The sequence below is a fragment of the Gadus morhua genome, chromosome 1 (genome assembly GCF_902167405.1).
Source record: "Gadus morhua chromosome 1, gadMor3.0, whole genome shotgun sequence".
Taxonomy (NCBI): domain Eukaryota; kingdom Metazoa; phylum Chordata; class Actinopteri; order Gadiformes; family Gadidae; genus Gadus; species Gadus morhua.
In genome coordinates this window covers 18,437,281-18,451,709 of record NC_044048.1, presented here as the reverse complement: position 1 = coordinate 18,451,709, position 14,429 = coordinate 18,437,281, and the positions used below count along the sequence as shown (strand labels likewise).

General features: G+C 50.4%; 1 protein-coding gene across 2 annotated transcripts in view; it reads left to right on the top strand.

Annotated features, from left to right (window-relative positions):
• Positions 1-14,429, top strand: part of scube3 (signal peptide, CUB domain, EGF-like 3) — a 63,676-nt gene that overhangs the window by 43,900 nt on the left and 5,347 nt on the right. For both annotated transcript variants that reach the window (XM_030359539.1, XM_030359531.1), the window contains 11 exons: positions 301-417; positions 2,192-2,314; positions 7,168-7,284; positions 10,718-10,840; positions 11,064-11,180; positions 11,308-11,403; positions 11,655-11,771; positions 12,491-12,652; positions 13,032-13,235; positions 13,556-13,717; positions 14,200-14,367. In XM_030359539.1, coding sequence (XP_030215399.1) covers positions 301-417; positions 2,192-2,314; positions 7,168-7,284; positions 10,718-10,840; positions 11,064-11,180; positions 11,308-11,403; positions 11,655-11,771; positions 12,491-12,652; positions 13,032-13,235; positions 13,556-13,717; positions 14,200-14,367 — 1,506 coding nt within the window. The remainder of the gene's footprint in view (positions 1-300; positions 418-2,191; positions 2,315-7,167; positions 7,285-10,717; positions 10,841-11,063; positions 11,181-11,307; positions 11,404-11,654; positions 11,772-12,490; positions 12,653-13,031; positions 13,236-13,555; positions 13,718-14,199; positions 14,368-14,429) is intronic.

The following is a 14,429-nucleotide window of genomic DNA, read 5'->3' as shown; positions in this document are numbered from 1 at the left end:
CAGGCACCGTTCACCATATTCTAGTGTTAAGCTCCTTAAAGGTCTGCTAACTCCTAACCTTCTTCCTGTTCCCTTCTTCCTTCTCCGTTCCATCTCCATCATATCTTCATCTTTTATTCCTGTAGAACTGTCTCCAATGAAGAGCCCTCGGACGGCCCTCCATTCTTGTTCTCGTACTAATTATACATCTCTGCATTTACATCAGCATGCCTTCTTACGGTTTAGACAGAGGGGAGTGTGTTTTGGGTTCCCTTCTGTGTGAGTGGGTGTGTTCATTAGTGTCTCTGTGTTTCCCTGCAGAGACGTGTGCAGTGAACAATGGCGGCTGTGATAGCACGTGTCACGACGCCGTGGCCGGGGTCCGCTGCAGCTGTCCGGTGGGATTCACCCTGCAGCCCGACCGCAAGAGCTGCAAAGGTACGCCACACACAAACTCACAAACGCACCCACACACTCCTGGTCTACATATACACACACACACAAACACACACATACACACACACACACACACATACACACTCTTGCTAGAAATTACAAATCCCTGGTCTATACACAAACACAGATACAAACCTAAGCCCACAAACAAAGATACACACACACACACACACACACACACACACACGCACGCACACACACACACACACACACACACACATACACATACACATACACATACACACACACATACACACTCTTGCTAGAAATTACAAATCCCTGGTCTCCACACACACAAACATACACGCAAACAAACACACAATCCTGGTCCACACACCTCTGGTCTACACACATACACACACCTGGTCCACACACACACATACACACACACACACACACACACACACATACACACACATACACAGACCACACGCCGACCCCGAGGGGGCCGGTGTTCCCCTCTCCATCACCTGACCACGTCACCGTCTCAGAATGTCCGTGGCGTCTGGCCGGTTTAGATGTTCACTCACTCACACCACGTTTTTATATCAACGTAAGCACTTCTTCCAGGCTTATTTTATTTGTTAACAACATCCTTATTTTTATTGCGTTTTTATTGTTCCCGGGCTGTTTTTGTATTATTATTTTCATTTATTGGTTACATTTTGCAATGCAAGGTTTTTCTTCATTAAATGTATTCATATATCCATTGTTAATTTTATTTTGGTATTACAGAGATATGGTTTTCTTTCATTAGCATTGGTTTATGAAAATGCCCTTCCTCTCTAACACCACGTAAACACGGCACGCCTCAAATCCCTGCAGTGTTCATGAGACTCAGAACCGGAGAACATACAAAAGAAAAGAGCAAACGAAGAAAGAGGGAAAGAAAGGAAAGGAGAGAGGCAAAGAAACGGAAAATAACAAACAAAATGATTTTCAAAGAAATAGACCATTCCCCTCCCCCCTCGCCTCCCCTTCCCCTTTCTCTTCTCCGAAGGAACGGTGGAATCATCGGAGAGTATGATTTCCCTGCAGGGCTAATAACGCTATTCTTAACAACTCTGATAAAAGCCGCTTGGCTTTTATTAGCTCGAGTCGAGAGGGAAAGAACGAAAAACAATTCCAGACAACAACTGGCAGGAGAAGACAGTGAGTCCCTCACGGCGGCAGGGCCCGGGACCTCTGAAGTTAGGGGGGGGGGTTCTGGTGAGACAAGGACGGGATTATTTTATTACGTTTAGATGTGATGATGCTAACCAGATGGGGAAGGCTCCCCCCGGAGATGGAAGCCTCGTTTATGATTATTTCGGATTAATCGGAAACACCGCGGAACGGCCAACGTGCCGCGGAAGCTTCAAAGCCGATGTGGGTAGATGATATATTGATCAGGTATTGGCCAGGAACCTAATGAGGATAATCCAACAAAGATGGAGACACAGAGAGGGAGAGAGAGCATATAGCCTCGGCGCAATTAAAGTTTTCTATTCGCAGGGCTGCATGTAGTTACCACCACATGTATGTTTTTTTTCCTCTTAACCATTTTAACTGCCTTCAAAGTCATCCTGCAAGTAATTCCTTCACCTGCAAAAAATGAAACCCTGGCCTAGCAATGCAACAGCATGACCTGCTTTACCGTGTTTACGCACGCCGACCGCGGCACGTGAACGGCATAACCGCGGTGTCTCAGCGCTTTGGGTTCCCCTCGCCGGATCTTTTATCCTCTGTATCTGAATCATGTTTATCTTGTGCTCAGACAACGACGAGTGCCGGCTCAACAACGGCGGCTGCGACCACGTGTGTCGCAACACGGTGGGCAGCTTCGAGTGCAGCTGCAAGAAGGGCTACAAGCTGCTGACCAACGAGAGGACCTGTCAAGGTAAACACCATGCTTCAGTGCATTTTGTTAATGACCTGCACCACGGCAGGCATAGCAAAACACAAAAACACATGTCTACGGTAGAACCGAAGACATTTAAGTTTAGATTTACATTCAGGGCATTTAGTAGGCCCTTTTATCCAAAGCGACTCACTATCAGTGCATTTGTCAGAATAAAGAGAAAATATATATTGCTGTCGGTACAATAAAGATATTCATATAAACAAATGCCAAGCACTTACACTTGCTTGGTAAGACCATCGATATACTCGATTCTTACTCAAAAAGCCCTTTAAGCGAGCGTTATGCAACGCTGTTTCTTGCCCCCACACTGGGACGGTGTGATTGAGAATGGGTTAGGGTTAGGGATGCCTGCAGGCGCTTCCTGGTGGTGATTGTGGGCCGGCATCCAGCAGCCGGCCCGCCTGGCCTCTCCCTGACTTGTTTGCCCGTTCGGCTCGGTGGCAGCCATTGCTCTGCGGGAGCCGGGGGAGCCTCACCGCAGAACAAATAAAGAGTTTTGCCACGGGCCGAAACACAGGTGTGGGGAATTAAGAGCTGCTGCAGCTCCGAAACCTCTGGCTCCCCGGGATGAATCGGGCCGCCCCGCGACAGGAACATCTGGGGAAGGAAGACAGGCCAGGGTGGAACGCAGTGTTGGGCTCAGTCTCTCTCTCTCTCTCTCTCTCTCTCTCTCTCTCTCTCTCTCTCTCTCTCTCTCTCTCTCTCTCTCTCTCTCTGGAAAAACAGATGAGATGCCTTTTGTGTTGCCCTTGTGTCTTTATTGATGTGGTCAATCAATACACAGCCTGGTATACATCAGTGTCATGCCAGACATTTCTGCTTGTTGTTTTTTTCCCTGTGCCGGAGCATCAAATTAAATCCATCGCCAGGGCAACGCCGCAGAGCCATTTGTCATGTGGTCGACGAAATACATGTCGCGCGGGGTTGTTGTTCTTCTCTGGTTATGCGGCGGCGATTTCTTTTCTTTTCTCTGCGCTCAAAATTTGTCAAGTACGGTCGGTACGTGTCGGAATGTCCGCACCTTCATCATGGCAACGTGCCGCCTCCAGAGGCCATGAGGGCTGCTGTGGGAGCAGCGGCCCGCCTGCTGGGAGACGGGCTGTTTTGTCTCGGGAGAAGGGCTTGTGATAAAAGTTCCCCCCCCCCCCCCCCCCCCCCCCCGTTGAGTGAGGAGATGTCAGGCTCACACGCTCCGCTGCACCTTTCTGCTACATCTCTCCTCCCACGCGGGGCCCGACCGTCCATGCGGGGTCTGGCCCTCCACGCGGGGCCGGCGTCGAGGGCCAGACCCCGCATGGGCGGTCGGGCCCCGTGCGGTCGGGCCCTCCTCCTCTTCCTCCTGCACCGCCGCAGCCGCCGCTGCTTGGGTCGGCCGTTGACATGGGGTAATGGCATCAGCCATTCACAAACCGCCATCATTATTTTATTCGCATTATTTCATTTTTTTCTTCTTCGTTTGGTTCAAAGTCTTGTGCCGTGAGTTATTTTTTATTTTTCTCGCTTTTTTTTTCTCGTCTCATATCATCGAACGTCACTGAAACGTTTCAAATCCACCGGTGGCACGAGTGCAACGCTCCCCCCTGACGCCCAACAGGGGGAGTCCGACGGCCATCTGCACCCAGCCCTCAAAACGTCTTCATTCATGGCTGGCTCTCTGCTCATGCCTTAGTGACACTTTAGCCGAGAGTTTAGCGCGAGAGAAAAAACAGCAAAATGAGGGCAGCGTAACGGTGTGGCGGTGTGGCGTTTGTTGGTGTGTCGTTGTGTGGGTGTGTTGCGGCGAGGCGTTGAGGTGTGTAAGCCACACCGTGTGTTTATCTCAGTTTGAACAGTCACGGTGTTTCCCTGCTGTCAGCGAGCGCGGCCATCACTCAGGACAAGGCAAGTCTGGCCCAGCCCCGCTAAACCTCTCCCAGCATTCCTCAGACCTCTTCCATCTCCCCCCCCCCACCTCAACCCACCCCACCCTCCATCCCCCCACCCTCCTGCTAATCTAGGACTAGAACATTGGCAGGCAGGCGTTATCAGATGCCAGGGCCAGGCCGGGGCTGTGGGAGATGGGAGGAGGTGTTGGAGATAAGGCTCTTATCTGCGCTGTGTAAACAGTAGTTGTCTCTCTTTGTCTCCCTGTCCTTTTGTCCCCGCCTGATTTGCATGCCTTGGATTGTTTTGGTCATTTTTTTTCTGTTGTTTCGTTGGTGTTTTTTTTTCCACAAGGGGTGGAAGTCAGGGGGTCAGGGGTCAAGCCCGGGCTCCCAGGGGCCGATCCTGACCCGGGGCGGTGAGTCAGCAGAAGCTGAGAGAGCCTGGTGTGAGATTTGAGGATCAGAACGGTTCCTTGTGGTGCATTGTGGGTTGGGGGAGAGGCCCCCCTCATCAGCAGCTAACGTGGAGGGAAGATGAAATATGGAAAGTTATTGTCAATCATAAAGTCATTGTCAATCATAAAGTTATTGTCTATCATAAAGTTATTGTCTATCGTAGAGCTTCGACGGAGAAGCATCTTGAGACACACATGGCTCACACCGGGGAAAGGTTTATCTCATTCGACTGGGTCTCGCACAGTTTTACAGTTTTTAAAGGTTAATTCCAGAGGTTAATGGCAGTGGGAATAAAGCAATTTGTAAAGGCCAGGTTAAGATAAGTCTACAGCCTGCACTGTGATCTTGTTTTTTTCCCGTATGCAACGCCATGCTCAACTACCAACGTCCACAACATGATGATCAGTGAGGTTCAGTAATGATAACAACTTCCCATTTTGCATTTCGTAATGCATTTTGTTAATGTGTGCTGATTTGAGGAAGAAAGTTGCCTCTGAATTCACCCACATTGCTTTGGTAGGAAGAAGATATATATTCCGTCGTGGTGCGTCCTTTATTTGTTCTTGTTGTATTTGGACACTGTATTGACTGTTCAGACCCAGAGCTCAGACAGCGTTATCTTTCACACCAAATCAAACGATTTGTCTGTGAGACCTATCTTTTTTATCTTTCCTTGTTTCCGAGATTATTAAATGAAAAGAATGAAACGTTTGTTTTCTTTTTCAACCTTTTTCTTTTTTTTACCTCAGCGCATTGGGCCTCCCCAAGTGGTTAAGACATCCTGTCTGCTCTCTCTGTAAGCTGATCACTTAATAAGCTTTTAATCCCAACCCCTCGTCTGAGGTGCTCGCACAAAGGGCCTGCCAAGTTAGGCATTCTCAACGGAGAGGAAAGAGTTTCACTGTTTTGAGGGATTAAGCCCATTGTGACAATTTGCCGACTGTTCAAAATATGTCAGAATGTGTAGGGCTCGTCCTTCAAGGTAACCGCCTTTTGTTCTCTCTTTCTCAAGCTACAAAACATCAAGGCAACGCGTGCATGCCAGAAACAACTCTGACAAAATCACCTCCCCCCGCGGTACTGAATGACATCCCTGTCCCCATCATGCCCAGGCAGCACGCACAGCACTAGGGAACAGGGAATAGCTGACTCAATAAAAATAAAACTTGATACCTAATGAATGTTGACTGCCCACGATCACCTAGCTTCATTTTGAATCCCTGTGGATGTGGGACGCAGGTTTTTACAAATGAAGACCAGGTAGTGGTATTAAGTTAATGTCTCAATATTGGTATGTTTCCTCTGTAATAACAAACCAATAAGAAGGCCGGCGTAGATCATGGGTGTGGCCCTGCTGTCTTTGGGAGGGATTGCTGACCCGCAGTAGATGACTGACACACATAGACCCGCAGTAGATGACTGACCCACAGTAGACCCGCAGTAGATGACTGACCGCCAGTAGACCAACAGTAGATGACTGACCCACAGTAGATGACTGACCCACAGTAGACCCACAGTAGATGACTGACCCACAGTAGATGACTGACCCACAGTAGACCCACAGTAGATGACTGACCCACAGTAGACCCACAGTAGATGACTGACCCACAGTAGATGACTGACCCAAAGTAGACCCACAGTAGACCCACAGTAGACACACAGTAGACCAACAGTAGACCAACAGTAGACCCACAGTAGACCCACATTAGACCCACAGTAGATGACTGACCCACAGTAGACCCACAGTAGATGACTGACCCACAGTAGATGACTGACCCACAGTAGATGACTGACCCACAGTAGATGACTGACCCACAGTAGATGACTGACCCACAGTAGACCAACAGTAGATGACTGACCCACAGTAGATGACTGACCCACAGTAGATGACTGACCCACAGTAGACCAACAGTAGAAAACGGACCCACAGTAGATGGCTTTGCTCTGCTTTTTCAGTCTGTAACTGTGGTGCAGACTGTTGTCATTCATGGATGACCTTTACCAGATATAACGATAGTTTGCGTTTATATATTTCAGAACACGGAGGGGATGTGAGGCCTTTGCTGACTTACAAGGACATTTATCATTGTTAGGCTGATGATTCCCAGGTGGCCCCAGATCTAAAGGATTTAAAAATGTGTTTTCCCTTTAAAAGAACAAGTGAAGAACATTGGAAGGGGGGGTGTTGGCGTGTGGGTAGAAGGGAAGGGGGGGGGGGGGGGGGGGGGGGGGTAAGGAGATGAGACTAAATGACCAGCTCCAATCCCAATCTTTATTGTTTCTGTATTTTCTGTCACTTTTCTTTATACCGTTATTTTTTTGACAGAAGACATTCAGTTATGAGCAACTCATGACAAAAGAGCGATTTGTTTGAAAAAGTCACGGATACAAATCTGTTTATTAAACACTAGCTTTGCATGTTCTAACTGTTCCCCTCTCTCTCCCTCTCTCCCTCTCACCCCTCTCTCCCCCCCCCCCCCCCTCTCTCCCTCTCTCTCTCCCTCGCAGACATTGACGAATGTTCTTTTGACAGAGCCTGCGACCATTCCTGTGTCAACTCTGCAGGCAGCTTCCAGTGCCTGTGTCATAAAGGCCACGTCCTCTACGGCCTGGCCCACTGCGGAGGTGAGGGGCCACCATTCATTTTCCCAGTCCAACACCAACACACTTCTTTCTTCCTTTCGCTCCCTCCCGCAATTTCCTGTAGCACCTCCCTCCTCGTCCCCCCCTCTCTGTCCCCTGAGCTACCAGTAAGGGTCCACTCAGGGGGTCAATGGGAACACGGAGGAAAATGTTCTAAAGACGCACGAGATGGAGAGTGAGTGGGGGGGGGGGGGGGGGGGGGGGGGGGGGGACGGACGAGATCCAGGTCCATGGGACACGGAAGGAGTGTTTTGATTTTGGCTTTGCTCTGATGGCCTGTATGTGTGTGTGAATGTGTGTGTGTGTGTGAGTGTGTGGGTCTAAGTTGTATGAGTGTGTGTGTTTCTGAGGTGTGTGTGGGTCTGAGGTGTATGAGTGTGTGTGTTTCTGAGGTGTGTGTGAGTGTGGGTCTGAGGTGTGTGAGTGTGTGTGTTTCTGAGGTGTGTGTGAGTGTGTGGGTCTGAGGTGTGTGAGTATGTGTCTGAGGTGTCTCTGTTTATCAGTAGTTTGATTCTGCCGCTGTTGCCCAAGGGCCACACAGTAGGTGATGAGGAAGGCAAGAGACACTACTCGCACTTGGAATACATATAATATTGTACCTTGTTTCAATGAGTCTCTTGCTCTGTCTGTCTGTCTGTGTGTGTCTCTCTCTCTCTCTCTCTCTCTCTCTCTCTCTCTCTCTCTCTCTCTCTCTCTCTCTCTCTCTCTCTCTCTCTCTCTCTCTCTCTCTCTCTCTCTCTCTAATCTTCTCTTTCTGTTGTTCAGTCCACGCAAACCCTGCACAAAGATATGCATCTCCAGAAAAGACTGGAGGAACAACAGACATGTACCGAGAAAAACAAAAACATAAAATTCATAACAGACTCGTTTCAAAATGAGAAAGTAATTTAAATTAATGCAAATTAACCGTTATCGTTTAGGACCATTCAATGTAGAAGAGAATATTATTTAAATTGCCTGTGAAAAGGGTTCCAGGTGTGTGTGTGGGTCGGCCACAGATGTTTTTCACTCCTCACGTCCCTCTGAGCACTCGCTGTCAGTCCGTCTGTTCTCCAGAAACACAGAATTTGATGGCGCTCCCGGACACACAAAAACCCACTCACCGGCCTACTGACTAACCTTACTAACCACCCAAAAACCCTCTCACCTGCCTACTTACTAACCTTACTAACCACCCAAAAACCCACTCACCTGCCTACTGACTAACCTTATTAACCACCCAAAAACCCTCTCACCTGCCTACTGACTAACCTTACTAACCACCCAAAAACCCTCTCACCTGCCTACTGACTAACCTTACTAACCACCCAAAAACCCTCTCACCTGCCTACTGACTAACCTTACTAACCACCCAAAAACCCTCTCACCGGCCTACTGACTAACCTTACTAACCACCCAAAAACCCTCTCACCGGCCTACTGACTAACCTTACTAACCACCCAAAAACCCACTCACCGGCCTACTGACTAACCTTACTAACCACCCAAAAACCCACTCACCTGCCTACTGACTAAACTTACTAACCACCCAAAAACCCTCTCACCGGCCTACTGACTAACCTTACTAACCACCCAAAAACCCTCTCACCGGCCTACTGACTAACCTTACTAACCACCCAAAAACCCACTCACCGGCCTACTGACTAACCTTACTAACCACCCAAAAACCCACTCACCTGCCTACTGACTAAACTTACTAACCACCCAAAAACCCAATGCAAAGGCCATCGCGGAGCTCTGAGGGCTCTTCAATATTCCAAAGTGGTCGTTAAGAGTACTTTAAGAGCTGCGTGCCGAGGTCTATCATCTTCATCGTCATCATCCTCATCCTCATTATCAACCTCCTCATCCTCATTATCATCCTCATCTCTTCTCTGGGGAGATCTCCAGACTTGCAACACGGCGGTCATTTGAGTTGGACTCTTGGTCGCCTAAAACAACAGCATGTATCCCAAAGGAGCCAGGCCCATCCTCAACATGTGGATGTTACCAGCGTGTCCTCGCTGTTGTTCAGCCACACCTTCGCAGCGATGATGTGGAAAAACCGAGGACGGACGCAGACGGCGATCTGCCACGTGGCTGCTCTTCGAGACTTAGTTTGGTTTCCCTGAAAATAATAAGAGCTTTGATGGATGAGCGGGGTTTCGTTGGAGATTTGCTCAGGGCGGTGGAACAATGGAGTCCTGCTGTCTAGTTAGGTGACGCAAGGGAGAAATTACAGACGTCGGCAAGAAGGCAATTACAGTGGCACCTAGCGCTCAGACCCGCTGACACACCGAGGGGCTTTTAACTGTTACACACACAGGGATGGATTCTGTGTATACACTTTGGGAAGATGTGATCACAAAGCGTTGTGTTTAAACAGAGAAAAGCAATCGTCAGACACACACACAAACCATACGCATACGCACGCACTTGCGCACGCACACACACACACACACACATGCAGACACACACACACACACACACAGACACACACACCCCTATGTCGAAGGCCTTCCTGGTTTATACTGCAGATGTATTACCTCCATTCAATTCAGAACAAAGACCTAAGAGAGAAAGGTCCTCCGGGGCTCATAAGTTGTGTCACACCCGATACAGGAGAGGATCCCGCATCGCCCGAACCGACATCTTCCCCTTGAGATGAGAGCGTGCGAGGGTGCCCTGGTGAGACGTGCATTACTCACAGTGAGCTGCCTCACTGTTCACTACAGTCTAAACACAGCTGATGAAGTCATCATCTTCAATCTGGGAGAGCGGTGGCGCTGTGCTCACATCCTCGTCTCCCGGTGAATTATTGAACGGGACAGGGGAGCACATTTCATATCAGTACACCGCATCATCAATCACGGCTGTTGAATCTCTCTGGTGTGCTCTGTCTTCCTCCCTCTGTCTCCCCCGCGCCCATTTCTCTCCCTCTCCTCTCTCTCTCTCTCTCTCTCTCTCTCTCTCTCTCTCTCTCTCTCTCTCTCTCTCTCTCTCTCTCTCTCTCTCTCTCTCTCTCTCTCTCTCTCTCTCTCTCTCTCTCTCTCTCTCTCTCCGGTGCACCTTTGACCCGTCCAGGGTTTCTTCGGACCCTGTCCGGTCCCTGCCTCTGGTCCAATATCCAGAGCTGCTAGGGCCTATAAGCCAATAAAATGCCACGTGGGGAACAGGGAGAACAACCAATCACTTCTGTTTGACACGCGTGCTGTTAATCATCTCCCAACTTCTGACGTTGTTTATCGGAGTGACGTCATCGGAATGCTTAATTAAGCGCGGCCCTCCGTCTGGTTCCTCTTAAATCTTCTTCATAGAAACGTTGCTGTGTTGTTGTTTTTTTGCTATCACTAGTTTTAAAGTATTATTTTTTCATCTTCCAACCACTCCACACCAAAACACCTTCTGAAAACGCTCTAAAATTAATGTTCCCGCAGATATTGACGAGTGCAGTATAAATCGAGGGGGCTGCAAGTTCGGCTGCGTCAACACGCTTGGCGGCTACGAGTGTACCTGTCCGCCAGGATTCAAGCTGCACTGGAACAGGAAAGACTGCATTGGTATGTATGCGTCTGCACTGCCCCCTGGTGGTCAACAACAGCCACAACCGATTCAAAAACGTGCAGAAGAGCAGAACAGCTGAGTTCTGTTTGGAACAGCTGTTTCGGTAGTTTCTATTTGCATTACTGGCAGGCGGTTGGTCTGTTGGGGGGGCGCCAGGGGTATGCGAGCACTGAATGTGATTCACTTTTACATTTTGTTGTGTGTTTTGTGTTCTCTTAGAGCTGGTGAAATGTCCCGCGGGTCTCCTGGCTCCGAAGGCGACACTGACCTGTAGCAAGGCGGGCAGGAAGGAGAGCTGTTCTCTCACCTGTTCCTCTAAGGCGCATTACCTATCAGGTAGCGCACCTTGGATCACATAGCAGCACCAACAAATTCCGACATCACCAAGTTCACCAAAATCCAAATATGAACCCGAGCGTTGAACAACGGTTACATTTGCTTTCTCTTCTGACATGTGTTGCAGAGTCAGACAGCAGCTACTCAGTAAGTTGTGGCATCCCCATCGTCAGAGGAAAGTCTTCTTCCAGGCTCAATGCCAGCAACAGTCAGAGCTGCATAGGTTCGCCCGCCAACAACCCCCCCTCCCCTTTATATTCCTCATATACGTACCATTAAAGCACATGTCATCCTCTTCCTCAAAAACATCAACTTCAACATCATCATCATCATCCTCCACACATCACTTCCTGTCGGCGCTCTGCCCCTCCCTGCCCCTCCCTTCCCAGCGTACCTGACCTGGGCTGTGAGCGGGGTTTCCGTGGCGATAAGAGTGTTGATGTCCTAGTGTGCTCCTCTGGCTCCTTCCTGTAGAGACTCTGGCGCCGCCGGTGAAGCAGACGGCGTCCTTCAAGATCAAGGACGCCAAGTGTCACCTCCACCCCAAGCTGACAGGCCGCACGGAGGACCGGGGCCGCACCCAGGGGCCCGGTAATCCAGTCTCCCTCTTCATGATGCCATGGGCGTCTCCGTGGTGATCCTAATGGTCGCTGTTTAGAAGACAATCAACACCGGTTCAAATGATCACATGCTGCAGCTGTATGCTTTGATGGCATGGCATGCATACTGTTTGACGTGTATAGCCCTTAATCCCAGTCTCCCCAGCCGTCCCAGTCCATATTTTACGACACCCCCTAACCTATTTACATTTAAGGCTTTTATCCAAAGCGACACATTCACACACTGACGGTGGACGCAACCATGCAGGGAGACAGCCCGCTCGTCAGGAGCAGTTAGGTGTCTTGCTCGGGGACACGTCGACACTCGAGCCTACCAGTTACAGGTCAACTGTAGGTTGCTAGTTGGATCTCTACCTTCTCTACCTCGGTAGAGCAGGTTGACCTGTAACTGGTGTGTGGGACTGTGCTAGTCCCTCTTTGTTATTCACTAGCAACGTAGAGATTGCTAGTGCGATCTCTACCTGCTCTACCTCGGTAGAGCAGGTAGAGATCCTCGGTAGAGCAGGTAGAGAAGGGTGAATGAGTGAAGCCTACCACCCGATTAACTCTTAGATATAGCCTCGTCGTTACAGCACTTGTGAGACGATCTTCTGCTGCATCACTTAACACACCTGCATGGACTATCTTTTGTGTGTGTGTGTGTGTGTGCGTTTATATACGATGAACAATGTAGACCGCTGTGACCCATAGGTGGTGGGCAGCCCTGCAGCAACTGTCTGGTGACCTTCGTCAACCTCAAGTGCGACTCGTCCAAGAAGACCAAGGGGCGTCGCGCCCGCAACCCCTCCAACAAGGAGGTGACCCGCATCACCCTGGAGCTGGAGGCCGAGGTCAAGGCCGGGGACACCACAGGTCAGTGTCTGGACGCCACGGCGCCACCGCCAGAGGCACCCTGTGGGGGAAGGGAGATGGAGACGTGGACGATAGGGGCGCGGGAGGAGTTGGTGTTGAGGACCGCCTGGTGTCCCTGCCTAGTTCCTGCCACGCGTCTCTTAGGATAAATCATCTTCTGCTGATTTATTAACGTACCGTTAATGTGTTCTACCGTTTCCGTAGAACACATTAAAAGGAATGTTTTCCAAAACATTTCCAAAATACATGGAATCAAGCAATCCTTCATAGTACCTTAGAGCTGGCGTCCCCCTGTTTGCGTTACCGGAACACTAGCAGAAAGCTGTGCCCTCAACACAGCCAATAACCTGTATCTATCCATTGGTCACCCTCACCCCAGGGAGCTGCAACCTGAGCTGCCTGCGGCAGCGCATGGAGAAGCAGGTGAAGACATACATCAAGGCCCTGAAGAAGTCCATCAACCAGGAGCGCTTCCTGATCCGCGTGGCGGGGCTGGAGTACGAGGTGGCCCAGAAGCTGCCCCAGGCCGCCACCAGCCTGGAGAATTGCGGGCCGGGCCGCGAGAGGGACAACGGGCGCTGTGGTAAGAGAGGGGAGAGAGGGGGAGATTTGGTAAGAGAGATGGGGGGGAGAGGAGGGAGAAAGGATGAGCAGGGGAAGCTGGAGATGTTTACCTTTATTGTCCGCTGGTTGGAGTTTCGCCTTTAGCGCCATCTAGTGGTGGTCAGAAAAACAGACACGTGCGCATTCGAATAACAGGCAGCCATACAACTAAGGATGGTCTGAAGGGTTGAAGGGTTTCATTGGGGTTCAGTGGGGCCTCATAGGCTTAAAAGTGTGTGTGTGTGTGTGTGTGTGTGCTAGTCCCTCTAACCAGAGTCCCTGTGCCTGCCGTCCCATCAGTCAGGTGCATGTCCGGCTCCTACTACCAGGGCGAGCAGGAGCGCTGCGTCCAGTGCCCGCCCGGGACCTTCCAGGAAAGGGAGGGCCAGCTGGCCTGTGACCTCTGCCCCGGGAGTGACGGCCACGGGCCAACCGGAGCCCGCAACATCTCCTCCTGCGCAGGTAGAAACCAGTCTACACACTCACTCACTCACTCACTCACTCACTCACTCACTCACTCACTCACTCACTCACTCACTCACTCACTCACAAACACACACACTCTCACACAGTCACACTCTCACTCACACACAAACACACACACCCCGAACACAAACACTCACTCACTCACTAAACACACACACACTCATACACACACCCTCCCTCAATCAGACACACACACACACACACTCACTCACTCACTCACTCACTCACTCACTCACTCACTCATAGACACACACACAAGCACACACACACACACACACACACACACACACACACACACACACACACACACACACACACACACACACACACACACACACACACACACACACACACACACACACACACACACAAGCACACACACCCTGGTGCAGCCCGGTTCAGAAGGTCCCATGCATCGATGATGACGCTTCTCCTTCCTCCCCCCGCCCCCGCCCCAGGCCAGTGTCCCACGGGGTCCTTCTCCAGCGATGGCTTCAAGCCCTGCCAGCCGTGTCCCTTGGGCATGTACCAGCCGGACCTGGGCCGCACGCTGTGCTTCCCCTGCGGAGGGGGCCTGGGCACCAAGAGGGAGGGCGCCAGCTCCTTCCACGACTGTGAGGTCAAAGGTCAGTGGGTTTATTTTTGTTATTCATTTTTAATCCTTTGTCCCCAGTGCATGATGTCATCG